The sequence below is a fragment of the Anabas testudineus genome, chromosome 4 (genome assembly GCF_900324465.2).
Source record: "Anabas testudineus chromosome 4, fAnaTes1.2, whole genome shotgun sequence".
Lineage (NCBI taxonomy): Eukaryota > Metazoa > Chordata > Actinopteri > Anabantiformes > Anabantidae > Anabas > Anabas testudineus.
The window spans coordinates 14,810,775-14,835,561 of record NC_046613.1 but is presented as its reverse complement, the minus strand read 5'-3'; the positions used below and the strand labels follow the sequence as shown (position 1 = coordinate 14,835,561).

Below are 24,787 nucleotides of genomic sequence, written 5' to 3'. Positions count from 1 at the left end.
AATCAGTCTGAAGTATAAATCTCTGTGTCACTTACTTCCTTTCAGCATCAGTAACCATAGTGAGTCGATTACACCACATTTATTATTGCCTGATAGTGGTGGGCTGCACACTGGGGGTTTAGCTGATGGATCAAATGAGCTAGCTGCTGCCCTAATGACTAAACCAACATTTCCACAGGGAAACTAAATGTTTAGGTTCTCTGTAAAGACCGAGGATCAGCAGGCTTTGGTTCACAGGAACTTTATTTCTTGTTACCTACAACAATGTAATGGATTTTGCATCTCATCATCTGAGGAGCTCCTGCATCAGCCAGTGAGATTTTGAAAACCTTTTGCCAGTGAGAACCTGCTGTGCCTAAATAGGCTGTAGAGATTCTAGTGAAGTGGTGGGTTTCAGTTCTTGGTCCTCTACGTTTTTCCCCATCTATACTACATCCCTAAGTTCCACCATCCAGTCGCATGGCTTTTCCTGTCATTGCTATGCTGACGACACACAGCTCTTCCCGTCCTTTCCACCAGATGACTCCACTGTTTCACTACACATCTCTACATGCCGCGCCAACATAGCTGCTTGGATGAGAAAGAGGCATCTTCAACCCAACCTATCCTAGACAGAAGTTCTTGTTTCCCAGCCAGACCTTTGATAAAACATGACATCAGCATCAACATAGGGTCCACAGTGATTGTCCCCACTAAGTCTGCCAGAACCCACCTCTGCATGTTCAGCTGCCTCACTCCGAACCTGTGTCTGCAATTTACACCTTAAAAAAATAAATCTTTCATTTAAACTCCATGAAACTGAAACAGCTCTTTCCAGTTCTCCTTGGCTTAGATATTTTCTCGCTTTGTACTTCACTTGTAAGTAACTTTGGCTGCAGATGACTATCCAAGCTCCATTTATTGCTGTAGGCCTCTGGTTTCCACGTGTGTTGTTTTATTGTTAATGTATAATTAAACTATCAAACTGCAGGAATCCTTACGTAACTGTGGCGCATTTAAAACTCACAAACACAAACAACGTGGTCGGTCGGGCGAGACGCCCCCTTTCAACAGCCAATCAGAGCCGACGTCTGGCTAATACTGAGCGCTGATTGGCTGAGGCGGTGCAGCGCACCTGTCTGTTAAATGGCTTCACCGTGCAGCGGTGATTCTCACTCCTCCTCAGTCTGTCACTGTGCTTTTTGTAGAGAGAATTGAAATGGATCAAAATCACAGCCCAGAGGAGCAGAGCGGCTTCTGCACGCCTTTCAAATCGTTCGCTACTAAAGCGATCCACGTCGGTCAGGAGCCGGAACAATGGAAATCGATGGCTGTGGTGCCGCCGATTTCTCTGTCCACCACGTTCAAGCAGCACGGACCTGGAAATCACACCGTGAGTACATGTTACAAGACTCGGTTATTTATGGAAGCTGCTGTGCACATAGTGAGCCAGCACAAATTAAACTAATTAAAGCTTCTGCCAAAAGGACACACATGACTTTTATATATTTCACAGCTATTAATCAGAAGTATTAATTAAGTTAAGTATTCCTCAATCTGTCCAAGTTCCAGGCTTTAGTATTCAAATAGACTACCAAACTTATTACTGTATGAAAAGTTAAAGAAACACTATATTTTAAATACTTGTAAATACTTATGTACATGTACATGTAAATGTTATGATGAAAAACAAACAAAATCTCCTGATGCACATGCGTGTTTGGGTAACTTCTTTGACAAAGGTTTTGTATGTAGGGATTTGAATATAGTAGAAGTGGAAATCCTACAAGAAACTGTCTGGAGAAGGCTGTGGCAGCTCTGGATGACGCAAAGTACTGTAAGTAAAACTGTTTGTATTAAACCTTCATGTAGTTACAACATGTGTTTTCCATTAAAGCTGGAAATATTTGACAACACTGCAGTAAAACAAGTAAATGATTCAAATGTCCAACATTAATCATTAGAAAATGATAAGACATTACTTTTGGCAAGATTTTTAGTCTATTCAGCACTTGTGATTTGCTCCATCAGGTGTCGCTTTTGCCTCAGGGATGGCAACAACAGTGACCATCACTCACCTGCTCAAGGCAGGTGAAGGTATCATCTGCATGGATGATGTGTATGGAGGTAAGACACCTCACAGTCTCACCAAGTTGTTTTTTTGGCACATGATGCCCTGTTAGCATACATTATACAAAAATGGTTAGGGTTGGTGTTATAGTGAAAGCTGAATATGAGGAGGGGTAATTTATCTAAATCTGAAGGAAGTTTCACTTTTTATTGAAAGGTGTAAACTGTTACTTCCAAAGTATTGCTACAGAATTTGGCCTGGATGTGTCTTTTGTGGATTGTACAAAACTCAAGTTGCTGAAAGCTGCACTGAAGGCCAACACTAAAGTAAGTCAAAGAATAAAGACTTAATACTTTGTTGTGTTTTATAGACATGAATTCAGTTGCACATGAATAAAAAATACAAAGTCTATTCAAGTTAGGTAGAGTCTAACTTTCCTACTTTCCTTTGCTGTCATACTTACATACTTGGTGTGTTTTTAGTCTTTGTGATGATGACTTGTCTCTTAGCTTTTGTCATCGTAGCTTATTTCATTTAAACATCTTTTATTTCTTCTTCTGAACATACTGATACAGTGAATTGTCATAATTTTCTTTCCTTGTGTAGCTGGTGTGGATTGAAACGCCCAGCAACCCAACAATGAAGGTTGTTGACATCCAGGCCTGTGCTGACTTGGTCCACGAGCACAACAAAGACACATTGCTGGTTGTGGACAACACCTTTATGTCTGCCTATTTCCAGGTGAAAGTGACAGATGAGATAATTTCATGCTCTTCTGATTTTAAATTCAAATTATAGTTGATGTGGAACCACATCACTGAATGATTAACTCGTGTTTGTCTTGCACGCTCATAGCGCCCCTTGGCTTTAGGAGCTGATATCTGCATGTATTCAGCCACCAAATACATGAATGGTAGGTCATCTACATTTTCCTGTTTTACTAAAATAACATTTTCAGTAATGTAATAACTTCTGTCTAAATGAAAAAGTCAGTAGGTTTATGTCATTAGGTCATATTGGACAAAAAGCAGATGAATGAACAGGCGGGAGCAGTCAACTAGAGTCTGTAATTTTCTTAAGTAATTCTGAACGATACTGTAAAAATAAATAAAAATGTTGAGGAAATCCACTTTATGTAAAAAAAAAAAAAAAAAAAAACGGAAAAATTTATATATATAGAATTTGTGATGTTCTCTACCAAATCTATTCATAACACAATTGGGTTGTTTTCCTAATAAAACATTCTTGCTATCTTCATTGAAATAACAAGACTCTAATGCAAATTAGTTCTAAAACATGTTTTTTTTTTTTTTAACTATAATTCAAACTGCATTATCAAGTTGTGTTTATTTTCTGAATAAACTAAACCTGCAGTATAAATTACTCAATCAAATCCTGTCATTTAATTTGCAGGTCACAGTGATGTGGTAATGGGTCTGGCCTCAGTGAACCGGGATGATCTGTACGAGCGCCTGAAGTTTCTGCAAAATGGTGAGTACACTTAAATTCAGAGGTGGTATGTAACTAAATACATTTATGTAAGTACTGTGCTTAAGTACCATTTTGAGGGACATGTACTTTACTGGAGTATTTCATTTTCATGCTACTTTAACCTTTACTCGTCTACATTTACTTTAACAACATTAGTTACTAGATAGTGTTTACAGGTTTATGTGGCATTTATGGACTAACTCACTGTCACTACATACAGTGCCTATTATTAAACCCCTCGGATGTTTTATCCATTTATTGACATAAATTAATCATGGTCAGATAAAAGTTGCCGACTTTGACCAAAACATTTCAGGTAATATCAGTGTTTGCATTAATATTCACCCCCATCATATTTAGTACCCATGCACCTTTGGCTGCAATCACAGCATAGTCTGTGTGGATAAGTCTCAATTAGGCTTAGGACACTGGAATGTTTTGCCATTCTTCTTTGCAAAACTGCTCAAGCTCAGTCATGTTGTGAACAACCAAGTCCATCCACAATTTCTCTATTGGATTGAGGACTGGGCTTTGACTCGCCCACTCCAGAACATTCACCTTGTTGTCGGTAAACTATTTCTGTGTAGCTTTCGCTGTATGCTTCGGGTCATTGTCTTGCTGGAAAACAAATCTTCTCCCAAGCCATAGTTGTCTTGCAGACTGAATAGGATTGTCCTATATTTTGCTGCATTCATCTTAGTCTCTACCTTAACAAGCCTTCCAGGACCGGCTGCCAAGAAGCATCCCCCACAGCATGATGCTGCCACCACCAGTGTTTCACAGTGGAGATGGTCTGTTTGTGGTGATGTGCAGTGTTTGGTGTGCGCCAAACAAAGCGTCTTGCCTGATGGACAAAAAGCACCATTTTGGTCTCATGAGACCAAAGATTCCTCTTCCACTAGACCAAGGAGTCTTGTCCAAGGAGTCACATGCCTACTGGCGAAACTCAATTTGTGATTTAACATGGGTTTTCTTCAACAGTGGCTTTGTCCTTGTCACTCTCCCAAAAGCTTTGACTGGTGAAGAACCTGGGCAACAGTTGTTGTATGTACAGTCTCTCCTATCTCTGAAGCTGTAGTTTGTAACTCCCTCCGAGTAGTCATCTGTGTGTTAGTGGCTTCTCTCACTAATCTCCTTCTTGCACGGTCACTCAGTTTGTGTGGACGGCCTGTTGTAGGCATGTTTAGACATGTGCCATACTTCTTCCATTTCTTGATTATGGATTTCACTGCAGGGTATGTTCAATGTTCAATGAAGATTTTTTTGTATCCATCCCCTGACTTATGTTTTTCAATGACTTGTTCTCTGAGTTGCTGAGTGTTCTTTTGTATTCATTGTGTAATGGTAGCCAGGAGAACTGTATAATTGTTACTTTTCTGATCTGTTTTTTTTTCTCCTCTGTATTGATACAGCACTGGGAGGTGTGCCATCCCCCTTTGACTGCTTCCTATGCAACCGTGGACTGAAGACGCTACACCTGCGGATGGAGCGGCACTTAAAGAACGCCATGACTGCTGCCAAGTTTCTGGAGGCCAACTCCCGGGTGGAGCGTGTCATCTTCCCAGGTAAGACTCATATCACACCAACATATTCTTTAGATTAACAAAGTGTAAAATTGATTTGTATATCTGACTGTATTTTTTTCTCCATGTTTCCATTAATACAGGTCTGCCCTCTCATCCTCAGCATGAAGTGGTGAAGAGACAATGCACTGGGTGTCCAGGAATGATTTCCTTCTACATTAAGGGGAATCTTGAACACGCCACCACCTTCCTCAAAAGCCTTAAAGTAATTTGGGACAAATTTATTTGATCCAAACTGTTTTAGGCTTTGTATTTAAAAAGTGAGGTATGATGTTAGGGATGATGCAAAATTACTGGATCATTATAATGGTACTATGGTGTACTATGGGGAGACATTTAATCCTTATGTTAAAAACTAATGTTAAAGTTAAAGGTGGTAGGAGACCTCTAATTTATCTGTCAGGTTGGTAAACTTGTTAGACAGACAATGGAAGGGGTGTGTGAGTAGATGTAATAGTCACAGCTCTTACAGCCCCTCCTACCACATTAATACAGGATGCCAACTGTGCCTTCTTGGTGGATGTGTGAAGTGGTCTTGATTTTTCTAAGGATAGATGGCAGCATGATAAATTTGGAGACAGGTTGTGTCTAAGGCCTCCACCTGTGTTGAGTAAGGGATTTTCCAAATGCAGTATAGTAGTATAGCCTCTCTGACCCCCTCTCTTCCCCTGATCTTGTCTATCCACAATGTGCACTTATTTGTTGTCATGATTGCCAGTCAGTTGCCATGACTCAACTGTCTGTAATAAAAAATATGAGCAGCATTTTGTTTAACTGAACCAGGTCTGATTAATAATAATTTGCTCATGTTGTCACAAGAACACCAGATTCTGTTCTGTAAATGACAGACGGCCTTATGTTCACTGCTGCCGTGTCTGAAAATGATGTAAACCACAAAATAACAGCAAGAATGTTAAAGTGGCTTAATTAGTATATGTACTTAGTTACTTAACCTCCTTTAGTGTCTTGATTAATTCTGTTCTTGTTACTATTTTGACCGATGTCAAACACGGTGTCGTTCACTTCAAGTCATTTGTTTTCTTCTTATTTCAGCTGTTTGCGGTAGCTGACAGTCTTGGAGGTCCTGACAGTTTAGCGGAACTTCCGTAAGTCTCCCTCTCCATGTATTCTTACGAGTATTAAATTAAGTTATTTTAGTATAAAGTAGCTTTTTGGCATTTAACATGTCTAAACACTAGCAATGTGGATTTCCTTCACCTTAAGCTGTAATGTAAAAAATAACACCACAAGGGGGCAGAAGAGATGAAGAAGAATCTTTAAAGTGCTCCAGACTGACTTTAACTAAAAGAGTTTATTAGCTGTAGTGTCTGTTAAAGTATCAGGATTTTTTATTCAGTGTTGCCTCCATATGTAAGTGTCTCTGTCCTCTGCCATATTTAGGTTGATTATGACCCATGCACCAGTGCCAGAAAAAGAGAGGAAAGTGCTGGGGATCACTGATACGCTCATCAGACTGTCTGTGGGACTGGAGGATGAGGCTGACATTATTGAAGATCTGCAACAAGCACTGGCTGCTGCTGTAAGTATCAGACATCCAACATCAGAGTCATTAAAATGTTATTAAACCAGTATTGATTCCTATCTCAGTAAGAGATACTGCTTCATCTTAATTAATTAGAAAATATAATTTTCTAAGTTTTAACCAGACAGAAATATCCTATTTCTTTGACCTGAGAAACTGTTGGGTAGCTTTCACAGTATATTTTGGGTTATTTTCCATTTGCAATGTGAAACAGCAGTTTTGCAGCACTTGGTTTTGGTCACCATTAGGTCCTCTTTACCTTTGACACAAATAAAGCCACTGACAAATTCTACACTACACTTTCAACGTGTCTGGATAGTCTCTGTCTTCCAGGCATGCCCGTAAAACACTAAAGTACTAACAGTACAAACACCACTGACACCAGGAAGCTTTCTCCAGTTCTCATCGCTTCTTTACCCACCTCCACCTCTCTCACTCTCGACACTTTTTTGCCACCTTCTTTACTAATAAGCTGGCAGCCACCAGCTCCCAATTGTTTCCTTCCTACTGACATCTTACTAACCTAATCTAACAGCACATTGCTTGCCTTGTTTGTCACTCTGACTGACAACGACAAATCCACCCTCCACTCTCCTTAAAGCAGCTGCCCCCACACTAATCCCAGCCATTACACAAATCAATACCACATCTCTCAGAAAAGGCACCTTTGCCACCTCATTTAAGCAGGTCCAGATCACCCCTCTCCTTAAAAAAAAACAACAACTCTTAACTCCCCAGAGCTGTCTTCCATTCCTGGCCAAGATCCTTGAATGAGCAGTCTTCAATCAACTAACTGACCTCTTTTCTAGGAACAACCTTCTAGATATCAACAAGTCTGGCTACAAAAGTGGTCACTGCACAGACATCTAGAGGTCGTGGAATCCCTGTGGGCTACAAAAGCTGCGGCTCAATCTTCCATCTTCATCTTAGTTGATCTATCTGCAGCCTTTGACACCAGATCCTCCTGTCTGCACTCTTTGATTTGGGCATCATTGATGCTCTGGCCTTCCTTAAGTCCTACATGTCTATGCAAATCTTTAAGGTATCTTGGCAGGGGCAAGTTTCTAACTCTCACTGCCTCTCCACTGGCGTGTGCTGCAGGGCTCAGTTCTTGGTCCTCTACTATTCTTTTTCACCCCCATCTATACTACATCTATAGGTTCCATCATCCATTCACATGACTTTTCCTATCATTGCTATGCTGATGACACACAGCTTTTGCTGTCATTTCCACCAAATTACTCCACCTTCCCATTTCGCATTTCTAAATGTCTCTCTGACACATCTGCCATTTGTCAATTCAGTCTCTCCAAGAGAGACGTTCTTGTTTCCCAGCTAGTCCGTCAATACAACACAATAACAGCATCAACATAGGGTTGTCAGTGATTGTCCCCATTAAGTGCAGAAATCTGGGGGGTAATCATTGATGATCAACTGATCCTTCCTTTTGGACTATGCAACCCAACAGAAGGAGGCACTGGTCATATCCTGTCTCAACTACTGTAATGTCTTACCGACGGCTTGTAACTCCCTCAGAGTAGTTATCGATGTGTTAGTGGCCTCTCTCACTAGTCTCCTTCTGTTTGTGTGGGCGGCCTGTTCTAGGCAGATTTAGACATGTGCCATATTCCTTCCATTTCTTCATGATGGATTTCACTGAACTTCAGGGGATGTTCAGTGCCTTGGAGATTTCTTTTGTATCCATCCCCTGAATTATGCTTTAATGACCTGTTCTCTGAGTTGCTGGGAGTGTTCTTTTGTCTTCATGGTGCAATGGTAGCCAGGAATACTGAATAACCAGTGACTGGATCTGTCAGACACAAGTTTCTTTGTACTGCAATCACTTGATACGCATTCACTGCACTCAGGTGATCCCCATTTTACTAATTGTGGGACTACTTGCACCAAATATCTGGATCTCTGTTGGATTAGGTCAGTCATTTTAAAGGGGGTGAATATTAATGCAAACACTGATTTCACCTTATATATATTTTTATTTAATTGATATTACTTTGTAGAAACCTGTTTTCACTTTGACATTAATGAGGTATTTTTCTGAACTTTATTGACCATGACTGATTTATAATGTCAATAAAAGGATAAAACATCAAAGTGGGTAAATACTTTTTTTAGGCACTGTATTTTACATACCTTCTAGATTCATAATCTAAAATGAATTCATACAGTATATTTTATTAAAACTGCATTTACTGAGCTCTATTGTCCTCATTTTGTCTGATTCACCACTAATTCCCATCTACTAACTGCACTGTCATCAGTAGGAAACTTGTTTGCCAGAATCTGTCTTGTCACCTCATAAAGCCATATCCTGGAGGGCGGCCTGCACCTCTCTCCTCAGGATTCAGATGCATGGTCCTTTATTGAACTTTTTGCTTCAGTGAGAGCTCTATTAATCTGCTTTTGATGTGTATTATGGCAGACGTATTGGCATCCCGCCTTAGCTCATCGGACTGAAGAGAACTAGTATATGCATTGTACCACTTTTTGGCTCCAAGATAATTTTATTTCAGAAAAAAAGTAGTGTGTTATTAACTATAACCTTGTGTTTCTTCTGTTTCCGGGATGTGTACTTTACCTAATAGTTTTGTCATTGGTCTATTGCTCTTTTTCTGCTGTATTTAATAGCATCCAGAGATGGATTGAAATGTCTATGGGACATTTTGAAGACTGAGGTTGAATCGGCTGAAGACTGAAGCGGAAACTGAAGTTTTGAATCACACATCAACACATGGTGCCTGTTCAGTGAACAAACAGAAGTGATTTGCCTATCAGGGAGCAACATATTCTTCTTCTAAATACTTTTCTAAATAGGACAATTTCCCTTTTCAAACATGTCCCAGTTACACTGATGTATGTATTCTCATCAGTCAGACTAACTAGTCACATTTTACATGAAATAATCCACTCACCTACTCTCCAAAAGTCAAAAGTATTTTCAGGCTTGCTGTCAGTATCATTTCAAACAATTGTATACATTGACAAACGTAAACCCTGTTTTATCAATTAGGATATTTATCAATAAATGAGATGGTGTTTAGTACCACATCACTGCTCAAGTGCACGGTTCATCTTACCGAATCTATTAAAATCAGTCTGAAGTATAAATCTCTGTGTCACTTACTTCCTCTCAGACATCCTGCCATAGAAACACGAGTGCTGTAATTGTGAGTTCAGCATCAGTAACCATAGTGAGTCGATTACACCACATTTATTATAGCCTGGATAGTGGTGGGCTGCACACTTGGGGTTTAGCTGATGGATCAAATGAGCTAGCTAACAATGCCTAAACCAACAGTTCCCACAGGGGAACTACATATTTGGGTTCTCTATAAAGGTTCCACTATACAGTCCCATGGCTTTTCCATCATTGCTATGCTGACGACAAAGCTCTTCCCGTCCTTTCAACCAGATGACTCCACTGTCTACTCCAACATGCTTGGATGAGAGAGAGGGATCTTCAACCCAACCTATCCTAGACAGAAGTGTTTGTTTCCCAGCCAGACATTTGATAAAGCACAACATCAGCATCAACATAGGGTCCACAGTGATTGTCCCCACTAAGTCTGCCAGAAACCTTGGGGTAAATATTGATGATTAACTGAGCTTTACTGACCACATGTTTACTGATCTACCCACCTTTGCAAGCTCAGCTGTCTCACTCTTAATAATAAAACAACAACAACAGAACTCTTCTTAACCTTTCCCTGCAGTTAAAACCTTTTTTTTTTTTTTAAAGAAAATAAATCTTTCACGTATACCCCATGAAACTGAAACAGCTCTTATTCGTTCTCCTTAGCTTAGATATTTTCTCGCTTTGTACTTCACTTGTAAGTCACTTTGGATAAAAGCATCTGCCAAATAACTAAATGTAAATGTAAGTAAGGGTGGGGATGCAGCCGTGACTCGTGGTGGGCTCTTGTCACTGAGCGTTAGGTTAGACTTAGAAAACATTAGTATTCATGTCAGGTTTTTAGTGTTGCCACCTCTTTTCAGTAATCCAGAGCCTTTTTTGAAGAATAAAAGTCCCTGATGACTCAGCTTAGTGAAATCAGGATGAGTTACATTGCAGCTATGTCAGATTTCAAGTGTTTATGTTGCAGATAAGACTGTGTAATTACACTTCATTCATTGATAAATCACATATTAATATACAACCACACTTACTGTTAGAAAAATGTTTAGCATCCTGCATCAGAAGGAAAAGAAACTAACCACTCCCTGGAGGTCATCTGCACACCATCACGTCTAAGCTCATGACATTCAACTTGATGTGATCTGGTTAAGGGGTTTAAGGTCAGAGGTCAACTACATCAACACAAACTGTTTTTGTTAAGCTCACTTAAAACTCTTACAGTCTTAGTCTTTTTTTTAAAATACAAATTAAATAAACAAGATATGATCATTTGTGGGATTTCTAAAAAGGTTCTTGTAATTTTGTAAATTTGAACTGAGCCAGGTTAGTGGTTTCCTCCCATTTCTAGTTACTGTGCTAAAACATAAGCTGAGAAAGAAAAATAAACTTTAATTAGTGTTCTGTAAAAGAACTGTCTTTAATGTCTCCCAACTTGTAAACTATTGTTTATTGTATCTATCATGATCTATTGTACAGTTCCTGTTTTATCTTTCGCAATAGCTGCTGTTTCATCAGACGATGACTATTCAAACAACACTGAAACTGTGAAACACGAACTGTGTAATTAAACTTACCACTGTCTGGTTACAGATGGCTATCCAAATCCCATTTATTTCTGTAGGCCTCTGGTTTCCACGTGTGTTGTTTTAATGATGATGTGTTATTAAACTATCAAACTGCAGGAATCCTTACGTAACTGTGGCGCATTTAAAACTCACAAACACAAACAACGTGGTCGGTCGGGCGAGACGCCCCCTTTCAACAGCCAATCAGAGCCGACGTCTGGCTAATACTGAGCGCTGATTGGCTGAGGCGGTGCAGCGCACCTGTCTGTTAAATGGCTTCACCGTGCAGCGGTGATTCTCACTCCTCCTCAGTCTGTCACTGTGCTTTTTGTAGAGAGAAATTGAAATGGATCAAAATCACAGCCCAGAGGAGCAGAGCGGCTTCTGCACGCCTTTCAAATCGTTCGCTACTAAAGCGATCCACGTCGGTCAGGAGCCGGAACAATGGAAATCGATGGCTGTGGTGCCGCCGATTTCTCTGTCCACCACGTTCAAGCAGCACGGACCTGGAAATCACACCGTGAGTACATGTTACATGACTCGGTTATTTATGGAAGCTGCTGTGCACATAGTGAGCCAGCACAAATTAAACTAATTAAAGCTTCTGCCAAAAGGACACACATGACTTTTATATATTTCACAGCTATTAATCAGAAGAAGTGTTGTTAAGTACTCATTAGTTAAGTATCTCCACTCTGTCCAAGCTCCAGGTTTTAGTAATAGATTACTATTACTGCATCACATTTCCAAACGTATTACTGCATGAAAAGTTAACACTATATTTTAAACTCTTGCTAATTCTGTCTGCAGCGTTTTGGATGAGATGGAGACATTTTAGGGAGCTATCGGGACATCCTATCAATAGTGAATTACAGTCTACTCTAGAAGTAACCTATATGTGCATGAAGTAGTTCTTCAGCATCACTTTGAGACACAATGTCCATATTATAACAATCCTCTTCAAGTGGAAGAAGGCATTTCTATAGATTTCTTTAATACATACATAACAGAAATATCCTGTTCAAAAGTAACTGCAACATAACTCACAATAGTACTGGAGGCCAAAGCTACCTGTTTAATTTTTTTTACAATACTAGCTGCTCTTTGATCAGATGATACTTATTCAAACTACTGTGAAGTTGTGAAACATGAACAGTGTAATTAAAGTTCTGAACAGATGAGCCACATAAAGAAAAACTGTGTGTTACCAGTTTGTGATTGTGGCAAGATGGGATACTTATATAAATCTTAGGTACTTATGTAAGATAGTTATGATGCAAAAAAACTAATACTCATGATGCACATGCGTGTTTGGGTAACTTCTTTGACAAAGGTTTTGTATGTAGGGATTTGAATATAGTAGAAGTGGAAATCCTACAAGAAACTGTCTGGAGAAGGCTGTGGCAGCTCTGGATGGAGCAAAGTACTGTAAGTAAAACTGTTTGTATTAAACCTTCACGTAGTTACAACATGTGTTTTCCATTAAAGCTGGAAATATTTGACAACACTGCAGTAAACAAGTAAATGATTCAAATGTCCAACATTAATCATTAATCATTAATCATTAATCAACATTTCATTTGGCAAGATTTTTAGTCTATTCAGCCCTTGTGATTTGCTCCATCAGGTGTCGCCCTTGCCTCAGGGATGGCAGCAGCAGTGACCATCACTCACCTTCTCAAGGCAGGTGAAGGGATCATCTGCATGGACGATGTGAATGGAGGTAAGACACCTCACAGTCTGAGCATTTCAGTTGAACTAAATCAGACAACCAAGTGTTGTTGTTTTTTTTTTTTGGCACATGATGCCCACTGTTAGCATAGATTATACAAAAATGGTTAGGGTTAGAGTGAAAGCTGAATATGAGGAGGGGTCATTTATCTAAATCTGAAGAAAGTTTCACTTTTTATTGAAAGGTACAAACTGTTACTTCCGAAGTATTGCTACAGAATTTGGCCTGGATGTGTCTTTGGTGGATTGTTCAAAACTCAAGTTGCTGAAAGCTGCACTGAAGGCCAACACTAAAGTAAGTCAAAGAATAACACATCTTTTATTTCTTCTTCTGAACATTCTGATACAGTGAATTGTCATATTGTGTTTCCTTGTGTAGCTGGTGTGGATTGAAACGCCCAGCAACCCAACAATGAAGGTTGTTGACATCCAGGCCTGTGCTGACTTGGTCCACGAGCACAACAAAGACACATTGCTGGTTGTGGACAACACCTTTATGTCTGCCTATTTCCAGGTGAAAGTGACAGATGAGATAATTTCATGCTCTTCTGATTTTAAATATAAATTATAGTTGATGTGGAACCACATCACTGAATGATTAACTCGTGTTTGTCTTGCACGCTCATAGCGCCCCTTGGCTTTAGGGGCTGATATCTGCATGTATTCAGCCACCAAATACATGAATGGTAGGTCATCTACATTTTCCTGTTTCACTAAAATAATAAATAAATATAATAATAAATTCTGTCTAAATGAAAAAGTCAGTAAGTTTATGTCTGTAGGTCGTATTGGACAAAAAGCAGGTGAGTGAACAGGCGGGAGCAGTCAGCTAGAGTCATAATGAAAGATTTAATGGCACTGAAATGCAAACAAGTCATTCTGAATGATGCAGTAAATATAAATAAAAATGTGTAATGTCAGGTTATGTTAAAACATGTAAACATCATTGGTGATGTTCTCTACCAAATCTATTCATAACACATTTGTGTTGTTTTCCTAATAAAACATTCTTTCTATTTTTATTGAAATAACAAGACTCTAATGCAACTTAGTTGTTAACATGTTTTTTTTATTATATTTAAAATTATATTATTAAATTGTGTTTGTGAGTAATTGAAATCAATCAAATCCTGTCATTTAACTTGCAGGTCACAGTGATGTGTTAATGGGTCTGGCCTCAGTGAACCGGGATGATCTGTACGAGCGCCTGAAGTTTCTGCAAAACGGTGAGTACACTTAAATTCAGAGGTGGTAGGTAACTAAATACATTTATGTAAGTACTGTGGTTAATTACAATTTTGAGGTATGTGTACTTCACTGGAGTATTTCATTTTCATGCAACTTTTACTTTTACGAGTCAAAGAAAAAATATTATACTTTAACTCCTCTACAGTTATTTGAACAGCATTAGTCATTACATAGTGTTTACAGGTTTATGTGTTATTTATGGACTAAATAACACATACTTGCACTTAACTAGAGTATTGAGTATGTGTACTTTTTACACCTTTCCTACTTATGTTAGATATTTTCCATCTTCTGTTAGTACACAGGTGCACAGGTTAGTTATATCTGAGCTAAATTTGCTTATTAACAGGTAAATCATGGTCCTGACGCCAAAACTGCTGAAACCATTTACAGCCTTTTGATGAGGAACTGTTTATTTCTGCCTTTGTTATTGTCTGATCTGGATTTTTGGATGGTTTGGTGTAAGGTTTTTTTCCCCTCTGTATTGGTTCAGCACTGGGGGGTGTGCCATCCCCCTTTGACTGCTTCCTATGCAACCGTGGACTGAAGACGCTACACCTGCGGATGGAGCGGCACTTTAAGAACGCGTTGGCTGCTGCCAAGTTTCTGGAGGCCAACTCACGGGTGGAGCGCGTCATCTTCCCAGGTAAGACTCAAATCACACCAACATATTCTTTAGAGTAACAAAGTGTAAAATAGATTTGTATATCTGACTGTATTTTTTCCTCCATGTTTCCATTAATACAGGTCTGCCCTCTCATCCTCAGCATGAATTGGTGAAGAGACAATGCACCGGGTTTCCAGGAATGATTTCCTTCTACATTAAGGGGAAACTTGAACACGCCACCACCTTCCTCAAAAGCCTTAAAGTAATTTGGGACAAATTACTTTTTTTTATTTGATCTAAACTGTGTGTTAGGCTTTGTATTTAAAAGGAGGGGATGATGTTAGGGATTGTGCAAGTTATTGGATCAGATTTCCAGACTAACAGGGCTAGAGAAGGAAAATAGAAGTACTATGGTGTACAACGGCAGGACATTTAATCTTTATGTTAAATGTTTATGTTCTTATTTAACTGAATCAGGTCTTAATTAATTAAGATTAATAATAATTTGCTCATGTTGTCACAAGATCACGAGATTCTATTGTTCTGTAAATGACAGACCTTATGTTCACTGCTGCCGTGTCTGAAGATGATCCAAACCACAATATAACAGCAAGAATGTTACAGTGGCTTAATTAGTATATGTACTTAGTTACTTAACCTCCTTTAGTGTCTTGATTCATTCGTTCTTGTTACTATTTTGACCTATGTCAAACACTGTTTCATTTCAAGTCATTTGTTATTTCAGCTGTTTGCGGTAGCTGACAGTCTCGGTGGTCATGAAAGTTTAGCGGAGATTCCGTAAGTCACCCTGGAAAAATTTATTATTATAATTTATTATAAGTTATTTTAGTACAGTGTAGCTTTTTGCATTTTAACATGTCTAAACACTAGAAATGTGTATTTACTTCACCTTAAGCTGTAATGTAAAAAAATAACAACACAAGGGGGCAGAAGAGATGAAGAAGAATCCTTAAAGTGCTCCAGACTGACTTTAATTAAAAGAGTTTGTTTCCCTTAGCTGTAATGTCTGTTAAAGTATCCAGATATTTTATTCAGTGTTGCCTCCATATGTAAGTGTCTCTGTCCTCTGCCATATTTAGGTTGATTATGACCCATGCATCAGTGCCAGAAAAAGAGAGGAAAGAGCTGGGGATCACTGATACGCTCATCAGACTGTCTGTGGGACTGGAGGATGAGGCTGACATCATTGAAGATCTGCAACAAGCACTGGCTGCTGCTGTAAGTATCAAACATCCAAATCCAAAGTGTTGAGTCGGAGTGAGAGACATTCAAAATGTTATTAAACCACTGATTGATCAATACAAATCAATTGGTTTGTAGGAAAGTGAAAAGATTCTCATCTGTCTCAGTAAGAGATACTGCTGCATCTCAATTAGTTAGAAATTATATTTATCTAAGCTTTAATTAGACAGAAAAGACTACAGAACAATCAAGTAGAGTTAGAGTCTCAGTTAGACTCAGAATTGTGAACTTTGGTGTTGTTTAATGTCTTTTCCCATAAGCTGTTCAGCACTGTGTTTTTTTTTATGGCTGTTTTAAAGAACCATTTTCAGGCTCTCTGCTAAATAAGTGTGTGTCAGGCTGTGTTAAGTTTCAGCGTGTGTCGTGGTGACAGCTGCCAGTCAGCTCCAATTCAGTTTAGATTCAGAAGCAACACTGACAGTTTTGGATAAAAAATCAGTTGGTCATGATTTTTCTGAGAACAAACCAAAAAACTGATTTAAGGTTGTCAGTGATTGACAGATATGAACTGCTAAGTCCCTGCATCCGTGCTGAAACAGGTAAAATAATTTTACCTGTGGTTGCTGATGGTTGTGCTTCAGCCCACCGAACACACTGGATCATGTTTACTTGACATCATACCCAGCACTCGGACTTATAAAGCTCTCCACAGTGAGCATAGACACTGTGCAAGTTCTTCCTGCCTGTATTTGTTCTGTGACACTACAGAGTTTAGCTCCTAACAGGTTTGGTTACTGCTACTAGCTGCCATTTCTCACAGGAACATTTGACTTGTCACAAATAAAATTGGTCATAAAATAGTATATATATATATATATATACTATTTTATGACCAATTTTATTTGTCATAAAAACAAAAAAAAAAAATCTCCTCTTGTCCTCCTGCCTGGCAGCTCCATCTCCAACATCCTTCTACCAATATACTCACTATCGCTCCTCTGAACATGTCCGAACCATCTCAGTCTGGCCTCTCTGACTTTGTCGCTAACACAGGCAACGTGAGCCGTCCCTCTGTTGTACTCGTTCCTTATTCTGTCTAACTTCCTAAAGAGAACCTCAACATCTTCATCTCTGCTACCTCCATCTCAGCCTCTTGTCTCTTTCTCACTGCTACCGTCTCTAACCCATAGAGCAGAGCTGGTCTCACCACTGTCTTGTACACCTTTCCTTTGAGTCTTGCTGACACTCTTTTGTCACACAACACTCCTGACACTTTCCTCCACCCGCTCCAACCTGCCTGCACTCGCCTCTTCACCTCTTTTCCACACTCTCCATCACACTGAACTATTGACCCCAAGTACTTAAACTCCTGCACCTTCTTCACCTCAGCCCCCTGTAACCTAACGCTTCTACCTTGATCCCTCTCGTTCAGACACGTGTATTCTGTCTTACTACGACTGACCTTCATGCCTCTTCTTTCCAGAGCAAACCTCCACCTCTCCAGCTGTTCCTCTACCTGCTCTCTACTCTCACTGCAAATCACAATGTCATCCGCAAACATCATTGTCCAGGGAGATTCCTGTCTGACCTCATCTGTCAGCCTGTCCATCAACATAGCAAACAAGAAGGGACTCAAAGCTGATCCTTGGTGTAGTCCCACCTCCACCTTGAACTCCTCTGTCTGACCTACAGCACATCTCACCACCGTCATACTTCTCTCATACATGTCCTGAACTAGTCTGACGTACTTCTCTGCCACTCCAGACGACCTCATACAGTACCACAGCTCCTCCCTCGGCACCCTGTCATACGCCTTCTCTAAATCTACAAAGACACAATGCAGCTCCTTCTGACCATCTCTGTACTTTTCCATCAACATTCTCAAAGCAAAAATGGCATCAGTGGTGCTCTTACGGGGCATGAAACCATACTGCTGCTCACAAATCTCCACCTTCTTCCTAAGCCTGGCTTCCACTACTCTTTCCCACAGCTTCATTGTGTGGCTCATCAACTTTATTCCTCTATAGTTGCTGCAGTTCTGCGTGTCACCCTTGTTCTTAAAGATCGGAACCAGAACGCTTCTCCTCCATTCCTCAGGCATCTTCTCACTCTCTAGAATCCTATTGAACAAACTGGTTAGAAACTCCACTGCTGTCTCTCCTAAGCACTTCCACACCTCCACAGGTACGTCATCAGGACCAACAGCCTTCCTAACCTCATCCTTTCCAATCTCTGCTATTTCCTGCTCCACAACATCCATATCTTCCTCCCTTCTTTCCCTGTCATTTTCCTCGTTCATCAGCTCCTCAAAATACTCCTTCCATCTTTTCTGCACACTCTCCTGGGTTGTTAGCACCTTTCCATCTCTGTCCTTAATCACCCTTACCTGTTGCACATCCTTCCCATCTCTATCTCTCTGTCTGTCTAGCCTGTACAACTCCCTCTCTCCTTCCTTTGTGTCTAACCTGTCATACAGCTCATCGTAACCTCCCTCTTCACTCTACGCTGTGCTTCCTTATACTCCTGTCTACTTTCCTCAGTCCTTTCTACATCCCACTTCCTTCTAGCTAACCTCTTCCTCTGGATGCATTCCTGTACTTCCTCATTCCACCACCAAGTGTCTTTACCTTCTTTCCTCTTTCCAGATGACACACCTAGCACCTTCCTACCTGTTTCCCTGATAATATCTGCTGTAGTTTCCCAGTCATCTGGAAGCTCATCCTGACCACCAAGAACCTGTCTCAACTTCTGTCTGAATTCCTCACAAGTTTCTTCATTCTTTAACTTCCACCACTTGGTCTTCTTTTCTGTCTTCCCTCTCTTCTTCTTCCTGACCTCCAGAGTCATCTTACACACCACCATGCAGTGCTGTCTGGCTATACTCTCTCCTACCACCACTTTGCAGTCACTAACCTCTCTCAAATGACCTCGTCTACATAGGATGTAGTCCACCTGTGTACTCCTACCTCCACTTCTGTATGTCACTCTATGTTCCTCTCCTTTCTGGAAGTAAGTGTTGACTACAGCCATTTCCATCCTCTTAGCAAAGTCCACCACCATCTGTCCTTCCAGATTCCTTTCCTTCACACCAAACCTGCCCATCACCTCCTCATCACCTCTGTTGCCCTCACCAACATGCCCATTGAAGTCTGCTCCAACAACAACTCTCTCTCCTCTGGGGATACTCTCTATGACCTCATCAAACTCACTCCAGAATCTCTCCTTCTCTTCTAACTCACAGCCAACCTGTGGCGCATACCCACTGACTACATTCATCATCACCCCTTCAATTTCTAGCTTTAGGCTCATCACCCTGTCTGAGAGTCTTTTCACCTCTAGAACACTGTTTACAAACTCCCCCTTCAGGATCACTCCTACCCCGTTTCTCTTCCTATCCACACCATGGTAGAACAGTTTGTATCCTCCTCCAATGCTACGTGCCTTGCTGCCCTTCCACCTTGTCTCCTGCACACACAGAACATCTACCTTCCTTCTCTCCATCATGTCTGCCAGCTCTCTGCCTTTCCCTGTCATTGTGCCAACGTTAAGAGTCCCTATTCTCAGATCTATGTCCCTGCCTTTCCCCTTCTCTCTCTGACCACGAACCCTTCTGCCTCCCCTCTTTCTTCGACCAACAGTAGTCAAATTTCCACCGACACCCTGTAGGTTAACAGCATCGGTGGCGGTCGTTGTTAACCCGGGCCTCGACCGATCCGGTATGAAAGTCTTGTGGATGATTCGCATGGTTATTTTGGCAATTTTAACGCCGGATGCCCTTCCTGACGCAACCCTCTCTATTTATCCGGGCTTGGGACCGGCACAGAAATCACTGGCTTGCAACCCCTGTGGCTAGATTGACATGGACAAACAATAACCTTCATATTATGTTAAGGGTCAATTTAGCCCATTTCAGTTTTTTTGTTGACCAAAGTACTGTTTATCCTTTTTTTCTTCATGAAATCTTATGACTTTTCCTTATCTGGGGTCATAAAATGGTTTGTAAAAGATGGACACTCTAATGTGTCCTGGAATGTCTGTGCACAGTTTGTATACAAAGGTGATGTTGCGGGTCATTTTGACCCGGACACTTTTTATGTGGGTAAAAAGTTAGTCAGATCCAAAGTGAACATGTCTCTCTGATGTACTTAGTTTTGAATAGCCTCTGAATAAACATTCAGACCCACAGACCCAGGTGTGTGTACAGGACAAGCTTTCTTGCCTTTGTCCTCGTCACTGTCACTCATGTCATCTCTTTGAGAAGCACACCAAAAATGAGCTCCAGAAGGTTTACAGTTGAAGACGTTATATCATTGATTTTTAACTGGGATAGTGATGAAGAAGAAGAAATGTCAGAGACAGAGGATTGTTTAGAGCCAGAAGACATTATTGATGACCCTGACTGCCAATTTTCCTACAATGAGGAGGATTCAGAGGAGGAGTCTGCTGCCGTCTCTGCATTAGACAAAAACCAAGGACTGCAGCAATCTTCATCCATGGAGGGGACATGAACATATAAAGATGGCAATATAAAATGGTCAACATCACCACACCTAAGCCAAGGTAGACTGTCATCTTCCAATGTCATCAAAATGACTCCTGGTCTTACAAGATTTGCCGTCACACTAGTTGATGATATTTAATCCGCGTTTCATATCTTCAGCTCCCCACCAACAGTGAAGATCATACTTGCCACGAGTAACTTGGGGGGAAGGCGTGTATTTCAAGAGAAATGGAAGCCACTGGATCAGACTGACTTGCATGCTTATTTTGGAATTCTAGTGTCAGCTGGAGTTTACAGGTCAAAGGAAGTGTGTGGTATGAAGAGAATGGAAGGCCAATATTTCTCAATTACAATTATGTAATTGGAAAAGTCAAGTTCATGCCATACATCCAATCTGCAATAGGTCCAGTGAATACAGGTACACAGAAACGGAAGAGATGCTAAAACAAGCACATCTTGTGTGAAATGCAAGAATTACATCTGCAGAAAGCACACAGTTACATTATGTCCATCATGTGGACAACATTGAAAATGTTGAACAATGAAAATCTAAAACTAAACTAAATAGTTGTTACAAAAATTGTTCTGGAATTTCAAATTGTGTTGTATGTCAGCTTTTAAAATGTTTATCCAGTTGTTTAAACACAGTTTTTTGAATTTATTTTTGGATTTACACAGTGCGGGTCAAAATTACCCGCAACATAATATAAGGGATAAGCGTGTAAGCTAAATACATCCAAACAATTATAAACTATCAACTCAACCATGTACTTAGGACGTCAGGCGTGAAAAACTTTATAGAGGTCATTCTACATCTGTGTTGGGTTAAGGTCAGTTCTTAGAAAGTATTAACTTTGATCTTTAGGGCTATAGTCCTGTTTCGTCACCAAGATTCTACTGAGTTGACAGTCTCCCTGACATTATCCTGATACTTGATAAATTAGGTAATTGCCAAGCCAAAGCCCAGCAGACCCATAACTCTTTAACACACCTCCACTGATTCTTTTAAGAGGTTTTTACTAGAGGTTTTTTTAAATCTCATTGAGTATTCTATGTTGTGCCTTTGGAATCATTAGCTTGGTGTCCACTTCTACAGAGAGCAGCTACGTTACCAACTCTCCTCCATTTATAGACAATGTGTGTATATCTGCAGACTGATGGATATCTAATGATGATTCTTGCAGCTCTAACAAGTTCTGATTATGGGTACTGCAGTTCCAAAACATAGTCTGATTACTTACTAAATAGAAGTAACACAAATCCACTGTTTTCCAGAAAGTTGCACTATTTGTGGAAGGTGAATATGGATGAGCTAGCATGATATCACACTGTTTGTAAAGAGAAGACACAGGACATGAAGTATAAATGTAAATATCTGTTTTTGACACTAAATATATATATATCATCCACTGCTCACTTTTAGTTTTAATCTAACATTGAGTTTTTCCGACCACTGTGGAAAGAGGCCCCTTTGTATTTTATATTTGTGCTAGATGCTTTAGTTAATTTAAGAATAATTTTTTACATATGAAGACCAGATGTGGTTGAGATTTAATTAAATAAAACTGCATTTAATGAGCTCTATTGTGCTCATTTAGTCAGATTCACCACTAATTCCCACCTACTAACTGCACTGTCATCAGTAGGAATTATATTTTTGCCAGAACCTGTTTTGTCACCTCATAAAACCGTATCCTGGAGGGCAGCCTGCACCTCTTCTCAGTATTCAGATAATGTATCCTAATCCCTCTACTGCTCATCTGTAGCAAATGGAAATTAAAATGAGACAAATATCTCTAATCATTGTCTATGGTCCTGGGAAAATGCTCCTTTGATGGGTGATGTGTTAGATTGGATGCGATGTCAGGTCATACTGGGGCAGGCATTTAAATTTCCAGTCAGATGTCCTCATCCTAACGTTGGTTTTGAGCCACAAACATCACTGTTGGGTTATAATTTGGACTCTGTGGATGTATTTTATGCTAAATGCTGTCTGCATGGTGCTTTATTGAACTTTTTCCTACGGTGAGAGGTCTATTAATCTGCTGTTGACGTGTATTATGGCAGACGTTTTGGCATCCTGCCTTAGCTCATCAGGCAGAAGAGAACTATTATATGCATTGTACCACTTTTTGGCTCCAAGATAATGTTTAATTTCAGATAAAAAGTAGTGAGTCATTAACTATAACCTTGTGTGTTGTCTTGGTCTGTTTCCGGGATGTGTACTTTACCAAATAGTGTTGTCATTGGTCAATTTCTCTCTTTTAGCATCCAGAGATGGATTGAAATGCCTGAAGACTGAAGGGGTAGCTGAAGTTTTGAATCATAGATCAACACCAATGCATATATACTATACAATTTGTGAATAAATAACATAATCTTAGTTTTGTACAGACAGTTTTTCTAGAATCATGTAAAACTGATTGAAACTAACTTGTTTATCTTTTTTTTTTTTTTTTTTTTACTGTATGTTTTGTTCTTATTTGGAAGGTTTTAATGGGACACAGTCCTATTTAGTCAAGACAAATACAAGATACATTTCTGCAGGAAAAAACACATTTTCTGTATACATTTGCTTTACACCACTGACTATTAGTCTGTAACTCTACAGTTCTCATCTGCAATAATAATTTCTCATATTTTCTATTTTTAAATGGGACAATTTCCCTTTTCAAACATGTCCCAGTTACACTGGTGTATAAATTCTCATCAGTCAGACTAACCAGTCACATTTTACATGAACTAATCCTGTCACCTGATTTCCAAAAGTCAAAATTATTTTCTGTCTTTCTGTCAGCATCAGCTCAAACTAATATATACACTGTGAAGAAGAAACGAGCAATCTTTTACTCCTGTTTTATCAATTATCAGGACATTAATCACTAAATGAGATGGTGTGTGGTACCCCATCACTGCTCAAGAGCACGGTTCATCTGGAACAGAATAATCTATTAAAATCAGTCTGAAGTATAAATCTCTGTGTCACTTACTTCCTCTCAGACATCCTGCCATAGAAACACGAGTGCTGTAATTGTGAGTTCAGCATCAGTAACCATAGCGAGTCGATTACACCACATTTATTATAGCCTGATAGTGGTGGGCTGCACACTGGGGGTTTAGCTGATGGATCAAATGAGCTAGCTGCTGCCCCGATGACTAAACCAACATTTCCACGGGGAAACTAAATGTTTAGGTTCTCTGTAAAGACCGAGGATCAGCTGGCTTTGGTTCACAGGAACTTTATTTCCTGAACTTTAGATTTTGAAAACCTTTTGCCAGTGAGAACCTGCTGTGCCTAAATAGGCTGTAGAGATTCTAGTGAAGTGGTGGGTTTCAGTTCTTGGTCCTCTATGTTTTTCCCATCTATACTACATCCCTAGGTTTCACTATCCAGTCGCATGGCTTTTCCTGTCATTGCTATGCTGACGACACACAGCTCTTCCCGTCCTTTCAACCAGATGACTCCACTGTCTACTCCAACATAGCTGCTTGGATGAGAGAGAGGCATCTTCAACTCAACCTATCCTAGACAGAAGTTCATATTTCCCAGTGATTGTCCCAACTAAGTCTGCCAGAAACCTGGGGGTGAATATTGATGATTAACTGAGCTTTACTGACCACATCTTTACTGATCTACCCACCTCTGCATGCTCAGCTGTCTCACTCTTAATAAAAAAACAACAACAGAACTCTTCTTAACCTTTCCCTGCAGTTAAAACCTTTTTTGTTTTAAAAAGAAAAGAAATCTTTCACGTATACCCCATGAAACTGAAACAGCTCTTATTAGTTCTCCTTAGCTTAGATATTTTCTCGCTTTGTACTTCACTTGTAAGTCACTTTGGATAAAAGCATCTGCCAAATAACTAAATGTAAATGTAAGTAAGGGTGGGGATGCAGCCGTGACTCGTGGTGGGCTCTTGTCACTGAGCGTTAGGTTAGACTTAGAAAACATTAGTATTCATGTCAGGTTTTTAGTGTTGCCACCTCTTTTCAGTAATACAGAGCCTTTTTTGAAGAATAAAAGTCCCTGATTACTCAGCTTAGTGAAATCAGGATGAGTTACATTGCAGCTATGTCAGATTTCAAGTGTTTATGTTGCAGATAAGACTGT

At 39.9% G+C, this 24,787-nt stretch overlaps 2 protein-coding genes and 1 long non-coding RNA gene across 6 annotated transcripts; 2 read left to right on the top strand and 1 right to left on the bottom strand.

Annotated features, from left to right (window-relative positions):
- Positions 1-17: 17 nt before the first annotated feature.
- On the top strand, positions 18-10,417 carry LOC113151961 (cystathionine gamma-lyase-like). 2 transcript variants are annotated; one of them, XM_026344842.1, is made up of 12 exons: positions 19-1,372; positions 1,735-1,816; positions 2,011-2,106; positions 2,267-2,376; positions 2,657-2,791; positions 2,906-2,963; positions 3,464-3,541; positions 4,954-5,106; positions 5,208-5,329; positions 6,178-6,230; positions 6,526-6,664; positions 9,314-10,417. In XM_026344842.1, the coding sequence occupies exons 1-12, from the start codon at positions 1,199-1,201 to the stop codon at positions 9,329-9,331; spliced, it is 1,218 nt and encodes a 405-aa protein (XP_026200627.1). In that variant the 5' UTR covers positions 19-1,198; the 3' UTR covers positions 9,332-10,417. The 2 variants fall into 2 exon arrangements, with proteins under 2 accessions (XP_026200626.1, XP_026200627.1); XM_026344841.1 differs by lacking the exon at positions 9,314-10,417 and having other exon boundaries at positions 18-1,372; positions 6,526-8,264.
- Positions 6,632-11,504, bottom strand: LOC113151964. The gene is made up of 3 exons (XR_003297878.1): positions 11,396-11,504; positions 10,853-10,963; positions 6,632-6,662 (listed from the first exon to the last, which is right to left on the bottom strand). It is a non-coding gene; the product is annotated as an uncharacterized LOC113151964 (long non-coding RNA).
- Positions 11,505-11,646: 142 nt separating this feature from the next.
- LOC113151959 (cystathionine gamma-lyase-like) lies at positions 11,647-23,743 on the top strand. 3 transcript variants are annotated; one of them, XR_003297877.1, is made up of 13 exons: positions 11,647-11,906; positions 12,733-12,814; positions 13,014-13,109; positions 13,303-13,412; positions 13,497-13,631; positions 13,746-13,803; positions 14,266-14,343; positions 14,859-15,011; positions 15,113-15,234; positions 15,718-15,770; positions 16,073-16,211; positions 20,600-20,735; positions 20,836-21,431. XR_003297877.1 is itself a non-coding variant. In XM_026344840.1 (12 exons), exons 1-12 carry the CDS (start codon positions 11,733-11,735, stop codon positions 22,960-22,962), a joined length of 1,218 nt encoding a protein of 405 aa, XP_026200625.1. In that variant the 5' UTR covers positions 11,647-11,732; the 3' UTR covers positions 22,963-23,743. The 3 variants fall into 3 exon arrangements, 2 of the variants coding, with proteins under 2 accessions (XP_026200625.1, XP_026200624.1); XM_026344840.1 differs by lacking the exons at positions 20,600-20,735; positions 20,836-21,431 and adding an exon at positions 22,945-23,743; XM_026344839.1 differs by having other exon boundaries at positions 20,600-21,431.
- Positions 23,744-24,787: the final 1,044 nt, after the last annotated feature.

What these genes read in the sequence shown, in the direction of transcription:
- LOC113151961 (XM_026344841.1), top strand. Translation starts at nt 1,199, where the DNA reads ATGGATCAAAATCACAGCCCAGAGGAGCAGAGCGGCTTCTGCACGCCT. An exon ending in CACTGAAGGCCAACACTAAA is followed by an intron (nt 2,377 to 2,656) that starts GTAAGTCAAAGA and finishes TTCCTTGTGTAG; the next exon opens with CTGGTGTGGATTGAAACGCC. An exon ending in TTATGTCTGCCTATTTCCAG is followed by an intron (nt 2,792 to 2,905) that starts GTGAAAGTGACA and finishes GCACGCTCATAG; the next exon opens with CGCCCCTTGGCTTTAGGAGC.
- LOC113151959 (XM_026344839.1), top strand. Translation starts at nt 11,733, where the DNA reads ATGGATCAAAATCACAGCCCAGAGGAGCAGAGCGGCTTCTGCACGCCT. An exon ending in TCTGGATGGAGCAAAGTACT is followed by an intron (nt 12,815 to 13,013) that starts GTAAGTAAAACT and finishes TTGCTCCATCAG; the next exon opens with GTGTCGCCCTTGCCTCAGGG. An exon ending in CCTGAAGTTTCTGCAAAACG is followed by an intron (nt 14,344 to 14,858) that starts GTGAGTACACTT and finishes GTATTGGTTCAG; the next exon opens with CACTGGGGGGTGTGCCATCC.